This window comes from Ptychodera flava, chromosome 5 (genome assembly GCF_041260155.1).
Source record: "Ptychodera flava strain L36383 chromosome 5, AS_Pfla_20210202, whole genome shotgun sequence".
Taxonomy (NCBI): domain Eukaryota; kingdom Metazoa; phylum Hemichordata; class Enteropneusta; family Ptychoderidae; genus Ptychodera; species Ptychodera flava.
In genome coordinates this window covers 19,038,308-19,053,912 of record NC_091932.1, presented here as the reverse complement: position 1 = coordinate 19,053,912, position 15,605 = coordinate 19,038,308, and the positions used below count along the sequence as shown (strand labels likewise).

Here is a 15,605-nt window from a genome sequence, read left to right as displayed (position 1 = left end):
GCACATGTTGGTTTCCTATAACGTGAAATGAATGTTATCAAACATCTCTTAATCAGCGGATTCTGTTCGATGCAAGTCTAATTATTGAAATTGTTGAAATGCAGGATAATACCCTACATCACTCGATTAAGACAGCACCCATGTTATATGAAGTCACAAAGTTGGATCTAATTTCAATGCTGCATATGTCACTCACGCCCACTAGAAGAACTAGATTCTGAAGTCCGTGTAAGGTTCACAATCTATGCCGAGAGCGCCGTGCTTGACTCTTCAACAAATAAATAGACATTGTATATCAAAATGACAGTCTTGATCAATGTTTTTGTTGCGAAATCATCAAAGATACTTTGTGACTCACATCATTGGGAGTCCAGAGTTGGAGAAGTAATACACATTGCCAGCTGTGGGCTTTCAGAGAAACCATTATTATTTCGAATAAAAAATACTGTTATATCAATGATCAGGCGATGCTACAATTATTCCCGTGATATCAACTTTAAGAGAGTTTATGTCTGATTAACTGGAAACTTTATATATATATATATATATATATATATATGTATATATATAGTGTCTGATTCATCGGAAACTATATATATAATATATGAATAAATATATATTGTATATATATATATCTTTATTTATTTTTCATTCATGTGTCATATATCTGTCTATCTATCTATCTATCTATATATATCTTTATTCATTTTTCATATATTTGTCGTATAGATTTCGCCAATTTGATGCAACTGCAGCGTAATCGGCAGCGCTGTCAAAATGTGACGTTTCAAAATTTCACGCATATTTCGCTCTTTGCAAAAGGGATTACATGTATTTTGATATCAAAGGCGGTAATGAAGTGGTGACTTCATGACTTATGTATGGTATATTTCTTCACCAGGGATTAGTCGTTAATATTCCGAGTGAACTTAATAAACAACATGCTTGTAACGGTTCCGCATTTTGTAGAGATCACAGAAATATCAGTGGTTGTTGAATTGATCTAGATGTATATCGGAGGATAATCGTCGACCCGCTACCGGGTAATAGATTCATAGTCACGCTTTACAAGCTCGCCCTTATAGGATGAGTATCCATATTATACAAACAATACACTGTCATCTTTTTTATTGAAGAGGCTCTCTGCACTTTAGTGTCAAATCAATGAGAATGACGTGCTCTGTGTAAAGTGAATTTAATGATCTCGCTCTCCGCGCTTGTCTCTATTTTATGGACGTGACGACAACCGCTCTCATTGATATGATAATGTCTGCTTTGCGTATATACGACTTTGGTAATCCAGCACGAAAACCGCTGATGATAATCGCGCATGGTAGAGCGGACATTCTATTTCATGGCGCTCCACAGGCCGCACGTGGCGCAAACAAGTTCGTCCTGGTTATCGGTTTTCAGTGACTTATCTCAACATTCAAAATATTTCGACTGGATGGTAACATATCAGGAAACATAACGCCAGAGAACTGTACAACAATTCGGGTATCGCCATGGCTGCGGTGATGGGTAAAAAGGTGTGCTTTTAAAAGTAAACGCCTGCTGTAATTTTTTAAATTATATTGGTTAAATATTTAAAGATAGGCAAGAACATAATTGTTTACGAATGCTATGAATTTCAAATGAGTACGATCGACCCGAGTTGCTGTACCTTTTGGCAATATCTTATTTGACTAAAAACATTTTTCCTTTTAACCGGCGATCTGCATGTACGTTTTGTAAATTCCCCCCCCCAAAAAAAAAAACTGTTCTGTTCAAATCGAAGGCTGTTGACACTACAGGTGTAGCCTTACATGACACATGTTAACAATGTTTTTCGATAGATCAAGATAATCAAATTTAAGTTCAAGGATCTCAAAGTCAGCAAAATAAGCCGTCTTTCTCTGAAAAGTTCACAAAAGTTCCTTTAGCGTTTTATGTTGATGCAGAGAGATCACCCTGAGATATCTGATCGTAGAGGGAATTTTAAGGGGTAGAAAAGAGGTGCTAAGGAAACTGCGTATTTTACTCGTGAAGGGTTTAAGATCGGATTGCACATCGCACACAACAGAAATGATATTTAGTGCAGTGGCCTGACTGTAATCATTGTTATTGAGACTTTATTGATGATGTTCATCGTATCATCATGATTGTTGTTAATGGCGATGATGATGATGATGATGATGATGATGATGATGATGATGATGATGGTGGTGGTGGTGGTGGTGGTGGTGGTGTAGTGGTGATAGTGATGATGATGATTTTATTTCGAATTACATCATAATTATTGTATCAAGCGCTTTAAATAAAATTCTTTGTTTGCTGGTAGGTTTTCAGAGAAAATTAAGAAAGCAAACACAGTATCAACACTATTACAAATAAAAATATTATTTTTCAAAAATAAATAGAACAAAAAATGAGCTTATGTTACTACACTTGTGCTTTTGCCTGTTTTTTTCCTGGCTGGCTGGTAGGTTTTTCAAAAATCGGCAAATAAAGAATTTCCTTGAAAAGGCCTCGACTATAAAAACATATAAGCATAGATATTGAATGAGCAATTTGTGCTATTATGGTGTAAGACAATCCACTTTCGACAACATCATCCGCATCATACGCACCTTCATCATAACTCGAGGAGATGGACTATTGTTAGCTTGAACCATCAAATCACGTGAACACGCGGTTGTTGATGCGCATTGAGAGAACAGAGCTGCCAAAGTCGTCTAATTATGTCCACGTTTACTTAGGTGAAAATACTTACCGACACTTACGCAGTACCTCATGCCTCTCTTCATTGGCAATTTAAGTCACGTGATCAGGGAACAGAGACGGTATCGATGTGACAAAGATTAAAAGTTCAACTCCACTGCAATATTTAAAAATTACCGTCTATTGACTGTCGACATGTGTTCAATCAAGAAATGGCGGCAGGGCTAATTCTTAACTTTCTGTGGCTCAAAGTGTTGCAAAAGCTTCATTATTGCTGTAAACTGAATGTTTATCAGAAGTTTAACAACACACCTCATTGGCCGACAGCTGCATGAGAACGGCGAAGTTTGTGAGGTGGCTGCACTTGCAAGTCGTGTGCGATTTATTCGAGTCTTCGTCGACGACTACACAACCTTCATTCGACCATATGCCGCCTTCTCCGCTGTTCAGAACAAAAGAGGAAAAAAGTCCCGTGAAAAGTCCCGTGTTCTTTATTTGAAAGATAAGGCTGACTTTGACAAAGTGGGTGATTGAATATTTACTTTCCTTACCCTTGATTTCAAATAAGCACTTACTTTCCCGTTTTATTATCATATTATCAAAATGAAACCGTTAAGAAGAGCTGTATAAACCAAATTGTGTGAAAAACCATACACTCAAAAATCTATGAAAATATTTTCCCGACGCCCCCAGTGAAGTAAAGAAAGAGTCGCTTTTGAGCGATTTCAAATTCAAACTGACAGAAGAAAGTCTGTGACACTGTGCCTCTATCTGCATTGAACTACTTTTGCACCTTTGCTGCTATAAAGACATGCTAAGTGTTCTGGAGGGTCGGGGGGCCAAAAGAGAGTTCAGACAAAATTCATTGGTCACCAGAGGTACGATTTTCTCATATTCTTGCAACAGAGTCCCTTAAGTGAGAAACGAGGTTTCTGTCTTTCCCGAATATCACCTATAAATGATAAAATTAGACTTGTACGTGCCCAGAGCACTCTTTCTGTAACATCTCGCCTGCGACAGACGATTCCATCAGTCTGAGAGTAGCTAAAGGAAGTAGGAAAAACTGACAGAGACTGAGCAACAGCACTCACTTTTCATAGAACTTCCAATGGCCACAGACCGCTCTGCTGTTATCTGGAGGCTAAATAGAAAGGGATCACATGGTTGAAAGGTTACAAGGCTACATGTTTTGCAGAGTATACAAAATATAATTGAGTTGACGTTTTCCGAAATTACTCTGGGCATTTTCAAGATGAAGCGGACGATGAGGCGTCGCATGGTCTGCGTTCACACTTTACATTGTCAGGAAAATGAAGCCTACAGATTACTTCGTATATAGAAATTGTCTGTCAAAAAATACTGCCATGACTTGGGAATTGATTAATGGTAGGAATGAACCTCTGCCTGCATGTAGGCAGATGACCAGATTAGTCGATGTTCAAAAGGGCGCATATTCTGAAAATTCGAAAATGGTATGCTTCAATGTAACGATTACTGTAAAGAGTTTGACATGCAATACACAGATGCTAATTGCTCAAAGATTGTGTTGTCAATCTTATATACATTTGACATGCTTCTCATTATAATCACCTCGTCATTTCTTAATTGTATGTAGGCAAACTTGTCACCGAATTGCTTCACTGCTCCGAGTTCTGAGCTTGCGATGAACGATGTGACGTCGCTTCCGACAAACATTTCCTCCTGACGGGCGATCTTCACACCATTGGCGTCTTCAACGCACAAGTTATCGATAACCAATGCTTTGTTGGAAATGTGTTCACGAAGATTGGTGTAGACCATGATTGCAACTTTGACTGAAATCATCAAGATCGATATTTCATTGATGTGAAGACAAAATAAACTTGGCACCTTAAGTATATTGAGACTGATATGGTGACTTGGAAAGTGACAGACATGGATAGAGTGACACGAGAGCAAAAAAGACACAGTCATTCTTACAGAGATAGTTATGAGAGAGAGAGAGAGAGAGAGAGAGAGAGAGAGAGAGAGACAGACAGACAGACAGACAGACAGACAGACAGACAGGCAGACAGACAGAGACAGAGACAGAGACAGAGACCGAGGACAGACTGCAGGAAAGACAGATAGAAAGGTGGAAAACACGCTAATAATGAAGTCGTGTTTCGTAGACAGACAGATATGTATATCGTAGACATCTAATGAAGATCTTGTCTTTGCTTCCTTATGAGGATGTCCATGGAAAAATACCACAGATTTCAATAACAAATTCACATTCATATTTCAAAACTTTTTTATCTGTAACAATAGCAAAGAATTAAGTCTCAATTTTCGTAAAAAATAGTTACTGCCTTTTCAACAAGGCACATTTGTGTCTGATCGCAACTTTTGGAATTCAGCCAATTGATGACATGTAAATCAAGAACACGGCACGTAGGCCCGTTCGGTTACACATTTTATTGACGCGTTTTGATGTAACTTGTAAGATGTACCAATTTTCTTATTTCACGAGCCATTAATTACGGCAATGGAGACAGTGAATTGACGGAAAATGTCTCCCCGAGAGATTGATAAAAGATCCCCTGACTGTGGACAACAAAATTGGCGACGCTTTAATTTCGCGTGATTGATTTTCCGTCGTTTCCACTCACTCGTACAGTTTCAGTTTCCAGACAATTACCAAAACATTCGCATTGAATTTTCACAATCATTTTGCACGAGTTTTTTTATGAAACCTGTTGCACACGGGAGGCTTCGATAATACTGATTATAAGCCGAACGGGGCCGAACAGCCAATCTTTGTTTCGTTCATGATTTCTTCAGCGATTGAATCGGCTATGTAGCAGTGTTGGGAAATAAATCGATTTAATCAGCTTCTGTACCACCTTGAATGGTGTTTTTATGAGCCATTCGAAATTGTTTTCACGTAAAACGGAAAGAGACGACGAGCATCCTTTAATCTATTTTTTGGGTTTCGCTCATTTAATTTTAGCTGAGCCAATCATAGTTTGCAATCGATTAAAGAGAAAACTGATCCAAAATACTGTTTTACAAATACATGTACTTCAGTCTACAATGGACGTGAACTTGTATTTGATAAAATTTCGGTCGTAATGACTCAGCAAAAAACTAAACGAGCAAAAGCTAAAAAATGAACGCGTCTTCATGTAAACTGGCTGCCGTTCAAAGTCAAATTATTCAAGTTCAAACTCTCAACAATTTCATCCTTACAACCACGCTCTATTTTATTTCTCCATCTGATGAAATATTCACCTGGTGCCTGTATCTCTTTCACTGGCAACACAATAGATGTCGTGTAACCTGTCGCCTGGTCAGTAAATTCCACAGCCTGGCTGATTGAGTCGTCGACTCCGTCCGCTACAGCACACTCAACCTTCAAATCTATGGAGAAACAACAAATTAAAATAAAAAAATCTAAAAATGGCGAAGCTGCAAAACGATTTTAACCGGATGTTCTCCTATAACTTCAAGTGTGATTTGATGACAACCATTGGTTAATAGCCTCTGTATTATTTAATGTATTGCTGTTTCTGTACCTATAGTTAGAATTATCGAAAAGGATACAATCCTTAGTCACAAAGGTTAGGTGATGAGTTTAGTCGTCTTCCTCACCATAAACGTACAATGGAATGAAGAGTTGCCACACAGACAGAACCGCCCAAATTAATTCCAACTGATCCATTAGCTCAGTTGGTAGAGCGTCCGAAATGTATTCGGGGGCGGGATGTGGGTTTGAGTCTCGTATGGGTCACTGTACGATGGTCTTAGGTGGTGTTGAAATTCGAATATATATATATATATATATATATATATATATATATATATATATATATATATATATATATATATATATATATATATATATATATATATATATATATATATATATTCGAAGAGAGAGAGAGAGAGAGAGAGAGAGAGAGAGAGAGAGAGAGAGAGAGAGAGAGAGAGAGAGAGAGAGAGAGAGAATATTATGAATGAATTCTTACCGATATTTGAAGTTTCGACGGCGACAGGTGAATTATCGCAGTCGTGATGAGAAGCCATTCTCTCAGCAAAGGTGTCAATAAGGTGCATAAAGTTTCCAGTGACGAAAGATATCACCTGGAAGGAGCAATTAGATGGCCTCGTTATCGCATTGATGTTAATTGGCACATAAAGATGTGCCCCATATGAACTGGTCTGAACGACCATTTTACTGGCTGTGACATTTCGGAATTTCCGATTCAATTCCCACATTCACGTGAACGATGGCTGGGCATATGGCTTATCCATTGCAAATGAAGACCGACAAATTAGAATTTATCGTTTATAATTTGTAGCGACTGGATAGCGTTCGCGAGACGTGGAGATTTTTATGTCCCACTGTAAACATCCCCTTTAATGTATCGATGGGCTGCTAAAGAGGTATTTAAAATTCTTGCCGTAGGCAATGATCGTATTGCTGCCCGGTATTTGTTGCAACACATCCATCTGCGCAGCAGCGAGCTTGTAGACTTTATTCAGCATATTTGGTTTTTATTTGCCGTGGGCCTATCCAACCTTAATTTGTTAATGGAGAGATCAACGTGTATAGTAATGTATAGCCACGCATTGGCGACAAATGTAAAGCCATTTGGCCAACGTATACACTTACTCAAAATTGATGTGTGTTCATAGATGGGTGGATGGATGGATTGATGGACGGGTGGATGGTTTGATGAATAGATGTATGGATAGATGGATGAATGGATGGATGAATGGATGGATGGATGGATGGATGGGTGGATGGATAGATGGATGGGTGGGTAGGTAGGCTGGTAGGTAGGTAGGTATGTAGGTAGGTAGGTAGGTAGGTAGGTAGATAGGTAGGTAGGTTGGTAGGTAGGTAGGTAGGTAGGTAGGTAGATAGATAGATAGATAGATAGATAGATAGATAGATAGATAGATAGATAGATAGATAGATAGATAGATAGATAGATAGATAGATTCAGAGACGGATAGATAGATAGATGAGTGAATGGATGCAAGGATAAACGGGTGCACAAGCACATGAATGCACGTACATGGACAACGGTTCATCCGACTATATAGATTGGCAAGCAGGCGGGACCGTTCTTGAACAGTTTGTTAGAAATGCATCTGCCTTTGGTCAGAATACCAAGTAATATGACGTGTTCATAAGTAATATGACGTATTCGTACATTAATACTTATCTTAAAATTCTTTTATATTTTATACTGCACGCTAAAGGCAACTCTTTATTTCTGTTCTCTTTCTCGTATAAAAAAAATAGTAATTTAAACTCTGTAGTGAGATGGTCGCCCAGTGGCAATGTTTTATGGAATTGTCTAGTACACTTCATCCTCATGATTCGCGGTCTGCTGCTTGTAATTATTTGGACCTATTCCTACACAGCGTATGGCACGTATTGCTATGTACCATCCAAGCCAGTCCAATGACTACAATCATTCAAGGTAACAGAGCTACCTGGTTCATTTACAACTAAGGTAGAAGGCGCCTAGGGGACAAATATTTGAACTCTCGAAATTTTACGGTACTTTTTTGTCTACAGTTTGTGTGGGCTCATTTCAAAGCTCTTGGAGTAAGGAAAATTTTTTACCAGAGCTATAGTTTAGCGAAAATGGAAAGTTTGATATTTTGCTATATAGTTAACACAAGGAATGGCGGTCATATTGAGTTTGCAAAATCGGTAAACGTTACTTAATTTAATTTTTTAGTTCCAAAACTTTGCATGGCGATCCCAGATTTTTATTCTTCATTTTGTAAGAGAACGGTTGAAAGTTTCACTGAGGAAAGCCTGAGCAAAAGTTTAAGTCTTTCACTTTCGCGTACCACCTTAAAGGAACAAAGTTGAGCTTTGTGACCTTTATATTCAGAAAATGTAGGATACTTGCAGAAAGTCACTCAAAAATCTTCACAATGTTAGGGAAATCTGCTATTCTTATTTATAAGCATGGTACAGCCAATAAGATACGGTGTCTTCAATCGGAGTTCGAACCCACAACATACGGTATCTAGTCACCAATTAAGATTTCATTGCCACATCCAAACTTAATGTAACATGAACAGTGTATTTTCAGCCCGCATGGTGAGAGTTCGTGCATTTTACGGAATTTTTTGTACAGACCGTAAATTGTTTCACTTAATGTTTAATCTTGTCTGCAGTGGCTGCAAGTAGAGTTGAGTTTGTGCAAAGTTGACATGTATTTCGGCATGTTTAAAGAAGTCAAACAACACATATCTTTTCATGCCAAAGAAAATTCAGTAAAAAGCTAAAAAAGAGCAACTTTGTCCGTTTAGTAAGGACTATAAACGTTAGGACTGTCTTGAATTTTTGAATCACTGAACAACCGTTGTGTGTTAGGCTAGTATGCACCTCGTAAATTAGACGAAGTTCAAACGTTAACTGAAACTTTCCTCGAGCAAGCTAACAGTAAACTATTCCCTTTAGAAATCAAGAATAAAAATCTGGGGCCACCTTGTAAAAGTTAATGCTAGAGAAATAAATCAGACGATATGCACCGACATTTAAAATTCAAAATGGCCGCCTTCCCTGTGTTAATTCTATGGGAAATATGAAATTTGGGTTTTCGTAAATCTATGCCGGTGAAAAATTATATTACCCATGATCGTAAAAATAAGCCCCCACGAGTGGTAGACAAAAAGTGCTTTAAAAGTTTGATATTCCGAACATCTGTCCCCGAGGCGCATTCTACCATAAAACAAGGACTGTAATTATCCATTGGTGAGTGACAGGCGCGTCATATTTGGAGATCGTGTAACTCGGACTGTATCTATAGTAGAACTTCTTAAATGATCTTATAATCGACTTGCAGAGAACTCCTGTCTCAATGCCTTTCACGCAGATAGCAATAACGATAAACCACACTTTTTGTCATTTCCACTCCCCGGAATATGAAGTAAAAATAGCTAGGCCGCCCAGGAAGAATCCGGGACGGGTAGGGGGCTTCCTCACAGATCTATTGGCGCTGTGAGTATACAACCATTGTATTCCTGACGATCCGTCATGTTTTACCATCTATCAAATCCATCAGAATATTTGTAAAAGCGATGAACCACAAACATGTTTTGACATGCTATTACCATACCGCATTGTTTAGTCTTGTAATCAGTCACAAGATAGGTATAGAATAAAACTGTATTGATGTAGAGATTATACGCTTGTTTATATCTTTTCCTTTGACAATATAAACTAATGGACATTTTATATCCACTAAGATTTTTCAGCATGGTTTAGCACATGATATTATTACCTTCTGTAATGTCAGTTTTATTAATAACGATTATCGGTGTGTTACTAAAGCAGACTGCCTGAAGTCAACGTAAAATGTTGTGTCTATACGTCAAAATAATATACATCACAGCCCACTGAGACGATTTATTTCCCTGAGTATATTCAAGGCATGTCATGATTAGAAAACTGTATTCAATTCACCTAATGGAACGCATCTCTGTGATGGGTGACCTTTTGACAAACAATATCGCAATCTGTTAATGTGTTTTACAGAAGGAAAACGATTTCAGGGGCAATGATAAAATACCGCGTTTTTAAAACCCGGTTATAGGTCTGTGATACCGTGCGGAGGGTAATTTTCAACTTAAGGTGGTATACGCCTCGAAAGAGAAAGTCTTAAACTTTTGCTCAAACTTTCCTCAAGGAATCTTTCAGCCATTCTCTTTCAAAATCAAGAATAAAAATTGGGGACTACAGTACAAATTTGGTAATAGAGAAACAACCCAAGATTTAACGATATTTAAAATTCAAAATGGCCCCAATCCCCGTGTTAACTCTATGGAGAAAAATAAAATTTTGGAATTGCGAAAAACTAAACCGGTATTTTTTTTAAAGCAAGGGCTTTAAAACGAACCCTCATAAGTAGTATATCAGAAGAGAATGGTAAAAATTTGAGAGTCCGAATATCAGTGTTCGACGTACATTCTACCTTAAAACTTGCGGCAGGGCCTGTTTCTCACATGCCCTCTAACTGATCGGTCTAGACGGTTTTCCATATGGCATTTTTTGGGCTATTAAAATGTTAATGACTCAATTATATAACAACTGTTGTTTCGCTGATATAAGTTTAAAATTAGAAATTTGAACTTTAAAAATCGGACCTGGTGCCTTATTGTTGGCACAAGCCTGACATTTTTCATTACACTAATGTCTTCCTTTATGTTAATTGGGATGGCAAAACCCTTGCAGTCGTCGATGAGCTGGCGCTTGCTTTGGTGTGAAAGTGAATGCTCATAAGGAAGATCAAAACCGTTTTGCTGGATGATTGTCAAAATGAAATTGAAAAGTGGATATAAACCCGCATGCCCACTAGCAACGCTGAAAGCAATGCTTAACGCTATTCTAGCCTGCCCATCAGGTACTGTCTCTGAGCATTCCTTTACACAACAACCGTGCATATTTCACACTCAGACAGCGCTGCGCAGCACACCGGGTCCCTCCATTCATCACAATACAAGCTTCAAAGGAGATCATAAAATATCGTTCCCGTGCGCCACACTGACGGTGCTAAAAGGCTATGTAGTGTACCGTGCGTGGGCGAGCGATGATTAATTTACACACTTTTTCTGTTAGACTGTACAAACAATGCTTAAATTTGCACTCTCGAAAGTGTCGCTCAAATAACGATTATTTTCACCTGACTTTCTCGTAAAGGACGACGGGAGACTTACCGAATCCTGTGTCGTTGAAATCGTATTGAAAACAGGCAGGAATGAAATTTTATACCCAGCACTAGTGAAAATTATCACCATTTGCGACACCGCATTTTGCACCACAAATCGAAAGCATATTTACCCTTGATTGTATAATTTTAAATATTATCAATTTCAATCGCAAACGTCCTCATTTAAATAATTAAAACTTTCATCACGTACCTGTGGCTCGTCTTCGTCGCTGTCACTCCCCAGAGATTCTAAAACGTCACTGCAAACTTCGATGAAATCCTGAAATGACCACAGAAAAAGAAATTAAAGAGCTCAGATCTCATGCGCAACGTGTACAACTAGGATAACCAGTTCAACGTAAAGATCTGTTACTATTACGTTCATTTGATGGCTACGTATGTACTGTGAAGTAATGGAAAGCTGAGCTATCATTAGACATGCCCCATGTATGCGGTCATATCAATATCAAAACAGTAAATAGATAGCAAATTGAAGCAATATACTCTCAGGCTGCTGCGTAGACAGTGGGGTGAAGGCGATGGCCCACTGCTGCTGAAGCTAAGCGAGTTAGGCAAGTCTAAGATATCATTTTATTCCTCATTATCTGCTTATTTCTTATTTGGTGATATCTTGTAGGATATACATGAATCAACAAAAAATGAAACTGAAACCTATCATTCAGCAAAAACTATCTGAAAACCGATAGAAATGGTAATACACCTAGATATTTACGTTTTCCACCAAAACAACATTTGTACTAGATTACACGTTAGCAATCCTGGTATTATAACTTTCTAACATTCATCACTTTAGGTCAAAATTTAGAGCAAGACTTCGCCCCACGGCGTTTAAGACAATTTTATTGATGTTTGTATTTATGACACCTCACCGACAAACCAGGCAAGGGCGTGAATTCTGCCTGTGGTGCCACGGTCATAATGTATGAGGTCTCACGGCTGCACTGTTAGAAGATCGTTAGAGACATGACGGGTGGTGCATGCTGCCACTGAACGCATAGTCTTCAGCTCATTTCTGTTCCGAACGCTACACGTTCATTTCATTAGTCGGATTTCACCTTTGTGGGTATTTTTGGCAACACATCATCGCTCACATCGAAGGCGAGTCAAACCCCAGTTCGTTTATCATTCCGTTCTTCGTGTCAATTAGCAAGAGGCAAACACATGTCACAACTATATTTTTCGAGGCAGATTAATATTTCCCAGTTGTCTCACCACTTAAACTTTAATATCTAGCTTCTCGGTAAACACATTCAAGCCGATGACGACACGAACTGTGCCCACTCATCAAATCATAATTAAAGGACTGTCGTGAACAATGGAAGCCGTTATTTCTTTTGATTACATTTAAATTGCTCAGAAAAGCAATATTCTGCAATTGCACCCCAACGCTAACAAAAAACTGAATTTCACTGAATTTGATGAACATACAAAACGCACAATTATAATATAAAAGGCCATCACTGAAATGTTTGTAGCAAGCAAGCAATACATTCACAAGTAACGAAACTATGTGTTCCCTTTTCTTGACATTTGCGTGAGTTGAAATGGCGGGGAAACGACGGCTGGACCGTGCCTCATCATTAACGTGAATTGCGACATCATTGGTGTTGTAAGGAAAGCTATTTGGAAGCCGTAGGGAGTGAAACGTATTTCCCGGTGCTCCATGTCATAGAATGGCGGGTTCGTTCTATTTCTAATTGTGCGGAGAAAGATGATGAATTGTTCGTTTACATTAGCGTGCTAGCCAAACGACCTCATCTTTGCGTACACGATTGAAGTACCAGATGGTAATTATCGAATCATACTTCCAACCATTAATCAACCTAATACGTGCAATGCAGAGAGACTAATCAGCGTGATCTTAATCCGACAACCACTGTCGGATTAGGGAGATTCGAACTACAAAGCACAAACTCCACAAGTATTCCGTAATATCGGGGGATTAGAAGTCTACATTTTGACCCAAATGCTGGCTTCCGCGCTCCTTATTTTCTACAAAATGATGTCTAAAATCGTGCTTGAGGCAAACACAGGTCAAAATTTACATTTTATTAACACATCCCTGATAAACAGCCGACCGTCGTGAGGCGATAATATGAGGGGTGTGATATTAAAACCGTCACATTATATGCCTACCGTTCATATATTAGTAGCTGGGGACCGGCTATTTATTAATTTATAAACTCTTATATTATACCACAATTAGGCTCATTGCTGTCTTCGCACAAGCAAAATATAAAACAAAGCTACACCGATACTAATTTTTAAATATTCAATTCTGTTCCTAGCGGAGGCAGGCTCTTTCATAGACAACCAGATTTATTGCTTACACCGTATCGGAAGTCTCAAAGAAAAGAAATAACTCTAATTTATTCTACTCACTCTTATCATGGTGGCATCCTTTGCGGCAACCGGTGTGACCAACGCTAGTATGTCTGCGATAAGTTTCATTTCTTCGAGATTGAAGTGTCCATTGTAGGCTGTCGCCACGGTCTTCAGGTTACTCAGTGTGCTACTGAATAAACTTTGAGCGTCAGCTTCGCCGGCATTATGTATGTCTTGAAGCTGCTTTTCAAAAATAAAATAGGTCTCGTTGGTATATTGGAATTTCTTATTACTCCACGAAAATCCTGTCTAGACAATTAAAATTTATGAGGGGCACGCTGCCATTTTAGGAGATAATCTTCCATAATGAAACTTAAAGATGATATAGCATTCAATTTGATGTTAACGGAAAACACTGACATTAAAATTTTAATAGCCTTCGCATAGTATCTTAAATAGAGTGCTACAGGGAAGATCGTCCAAGCTGGACAATTGTCTAGATGTTACGTTCGTCTGTATTTTTGAGCAGCATACACAAGTTAATGCATAAAGCTGTCGGATTACTTATCATGTTGATGAGATCTAAACAGAGACTGAAGTTAATTAGGGAAACACTCTGGGTGGATAAAACGTAACACAACTTATGCAGATGGATCCCAATTTATTTTTCACGAGACACATGATAAACAGTGCATGCGTGGAATGGATGGATGGATGCACTCACTATGACCTTTATGTCAAGACAAAAGCGTCTATCAAATACAAGATTTTATTCTGTTACATAAATGTTTATAACGTTTGCAGAACTCACAATAAAAAGACTGCATGAAACGTCTTAGTGGCTGCATCAAAGTAAAATGTGATTTTAACCAAAGGGTTAATACAGTTATAGATTTGGATTTTCAAATGTCCATGTATTTTGTTTCTCTAGTACAAACCCCGGGTTACAAACACTTGCACGGCGACTCCTGATTTTATTGTTTATTTTGAAAAAGGACGTTTCCTTGTGGAATATTATATTTAAACAAAAGATAAAGTCTTTCCCTTTCGAGGTGCATACTATCTTAATACGGGGGCGGTAATCTCAGCACTGGGACGAGTTGCAGTGTCCAAGCCCGCCAAGGGAGTCCTGTGATGCATCATTATATACATGTACTGTCCACACTAGTCTCTGAGTTTAGTTTTACCTGAAGAAAGGTCGACATTGTAGATGCAGGTGCAGTTGATGACGGGGGATCTGTGGTGGGTAACGCACCTGTTGGCGAATATAAGAATAATTAACATGTTTTAGTTGGTATTACTTGAGCAACTTTTTTATACACATGATTTCTTTGAAACCCTATTGCATTCCAAGGAAAGCACGTGGCTAACTCCGTTACCCGTGACGTGGTAACCAGTCACGGGAGATAAACTGAAAGCTGGTACACTGGAGATTACTCCTTCGAACTATGACACAATTGAATGATTTGCGTCGGGCGTTGTTTAGAGAGCGTGTCAATACTTTGCTAGTATTAAAGCTGAAAGTACAACCATCACTTTATAATAAATATGGATATAGTTCCTACGATTGCTATATACAATGACTTACAATACAAATCAACTGACTACTATACTCTATACAAAGGAACTTTATGAACCAACGAACGTGTGTAATAGTGAACATGTATTCAGTAACATTTGCATATTGTCGTAAAAAATTGGTGTTTGCTATGGTTTGTTGGTAGTGTTTTCGAAACTGGGCTCCGTGATTACTATCAAAGTTTATGTAGGGCCTGGATGACAGTAGAGCCATAGTATTAACGTCACGGTGCTCGGCCATTAGACCCTATTTCTTCGCTTTCGCCTCCGTGCCTCTGA

The 15,605-nt window shown here is 38.4% G+C and overlaps 1 protein-coding gene across 1 annotated transcript in view; it reads right to left on the bottom strand.

Annotated features, from left to right (window-relative positions):
• Positions 1-15,605, bottom strand: part of LOC139133177 (adhesion G protein-coupled receptor E5-like) — a 43,100-nt gene that overhangs the window by 9,403 nt on the left and 18,092 nt on the right. The window contains exons 5-12 of the mRNA XM_070699607.1: positions 14,936-15,003; positions 13,806-13,988; positions 11,614-11,682; positions 6,690-6,804; positions 5,953-6,081; positions 4,291-4,514; positions 3,792-3,841; positions 3,013-3,142 (exon numbers count right to left, since the gene is read on the bottom strand). Of these exons, the coding sequence (XP_070555708.1) occupies positions 3,013-3,142; positions 3,792-3,841; positions 4,291-4,514; positions 5,953-6,081; positions 6,690-6,804; positions 11,614-11,682; positions 13,806-13,988; positions 14,936-15,003 (968 nt within the window). The remainder of the gene's footprint in view (positions 1-3,012; positions 3,143-3,791; positions 3,842-4,290; positions 4,515-5,952; positions 6,082-6,689; positions 6,805-11,613; positions 11,683-13,805; positions 13,989-14,935; positions 15,004-15,605) is intronic.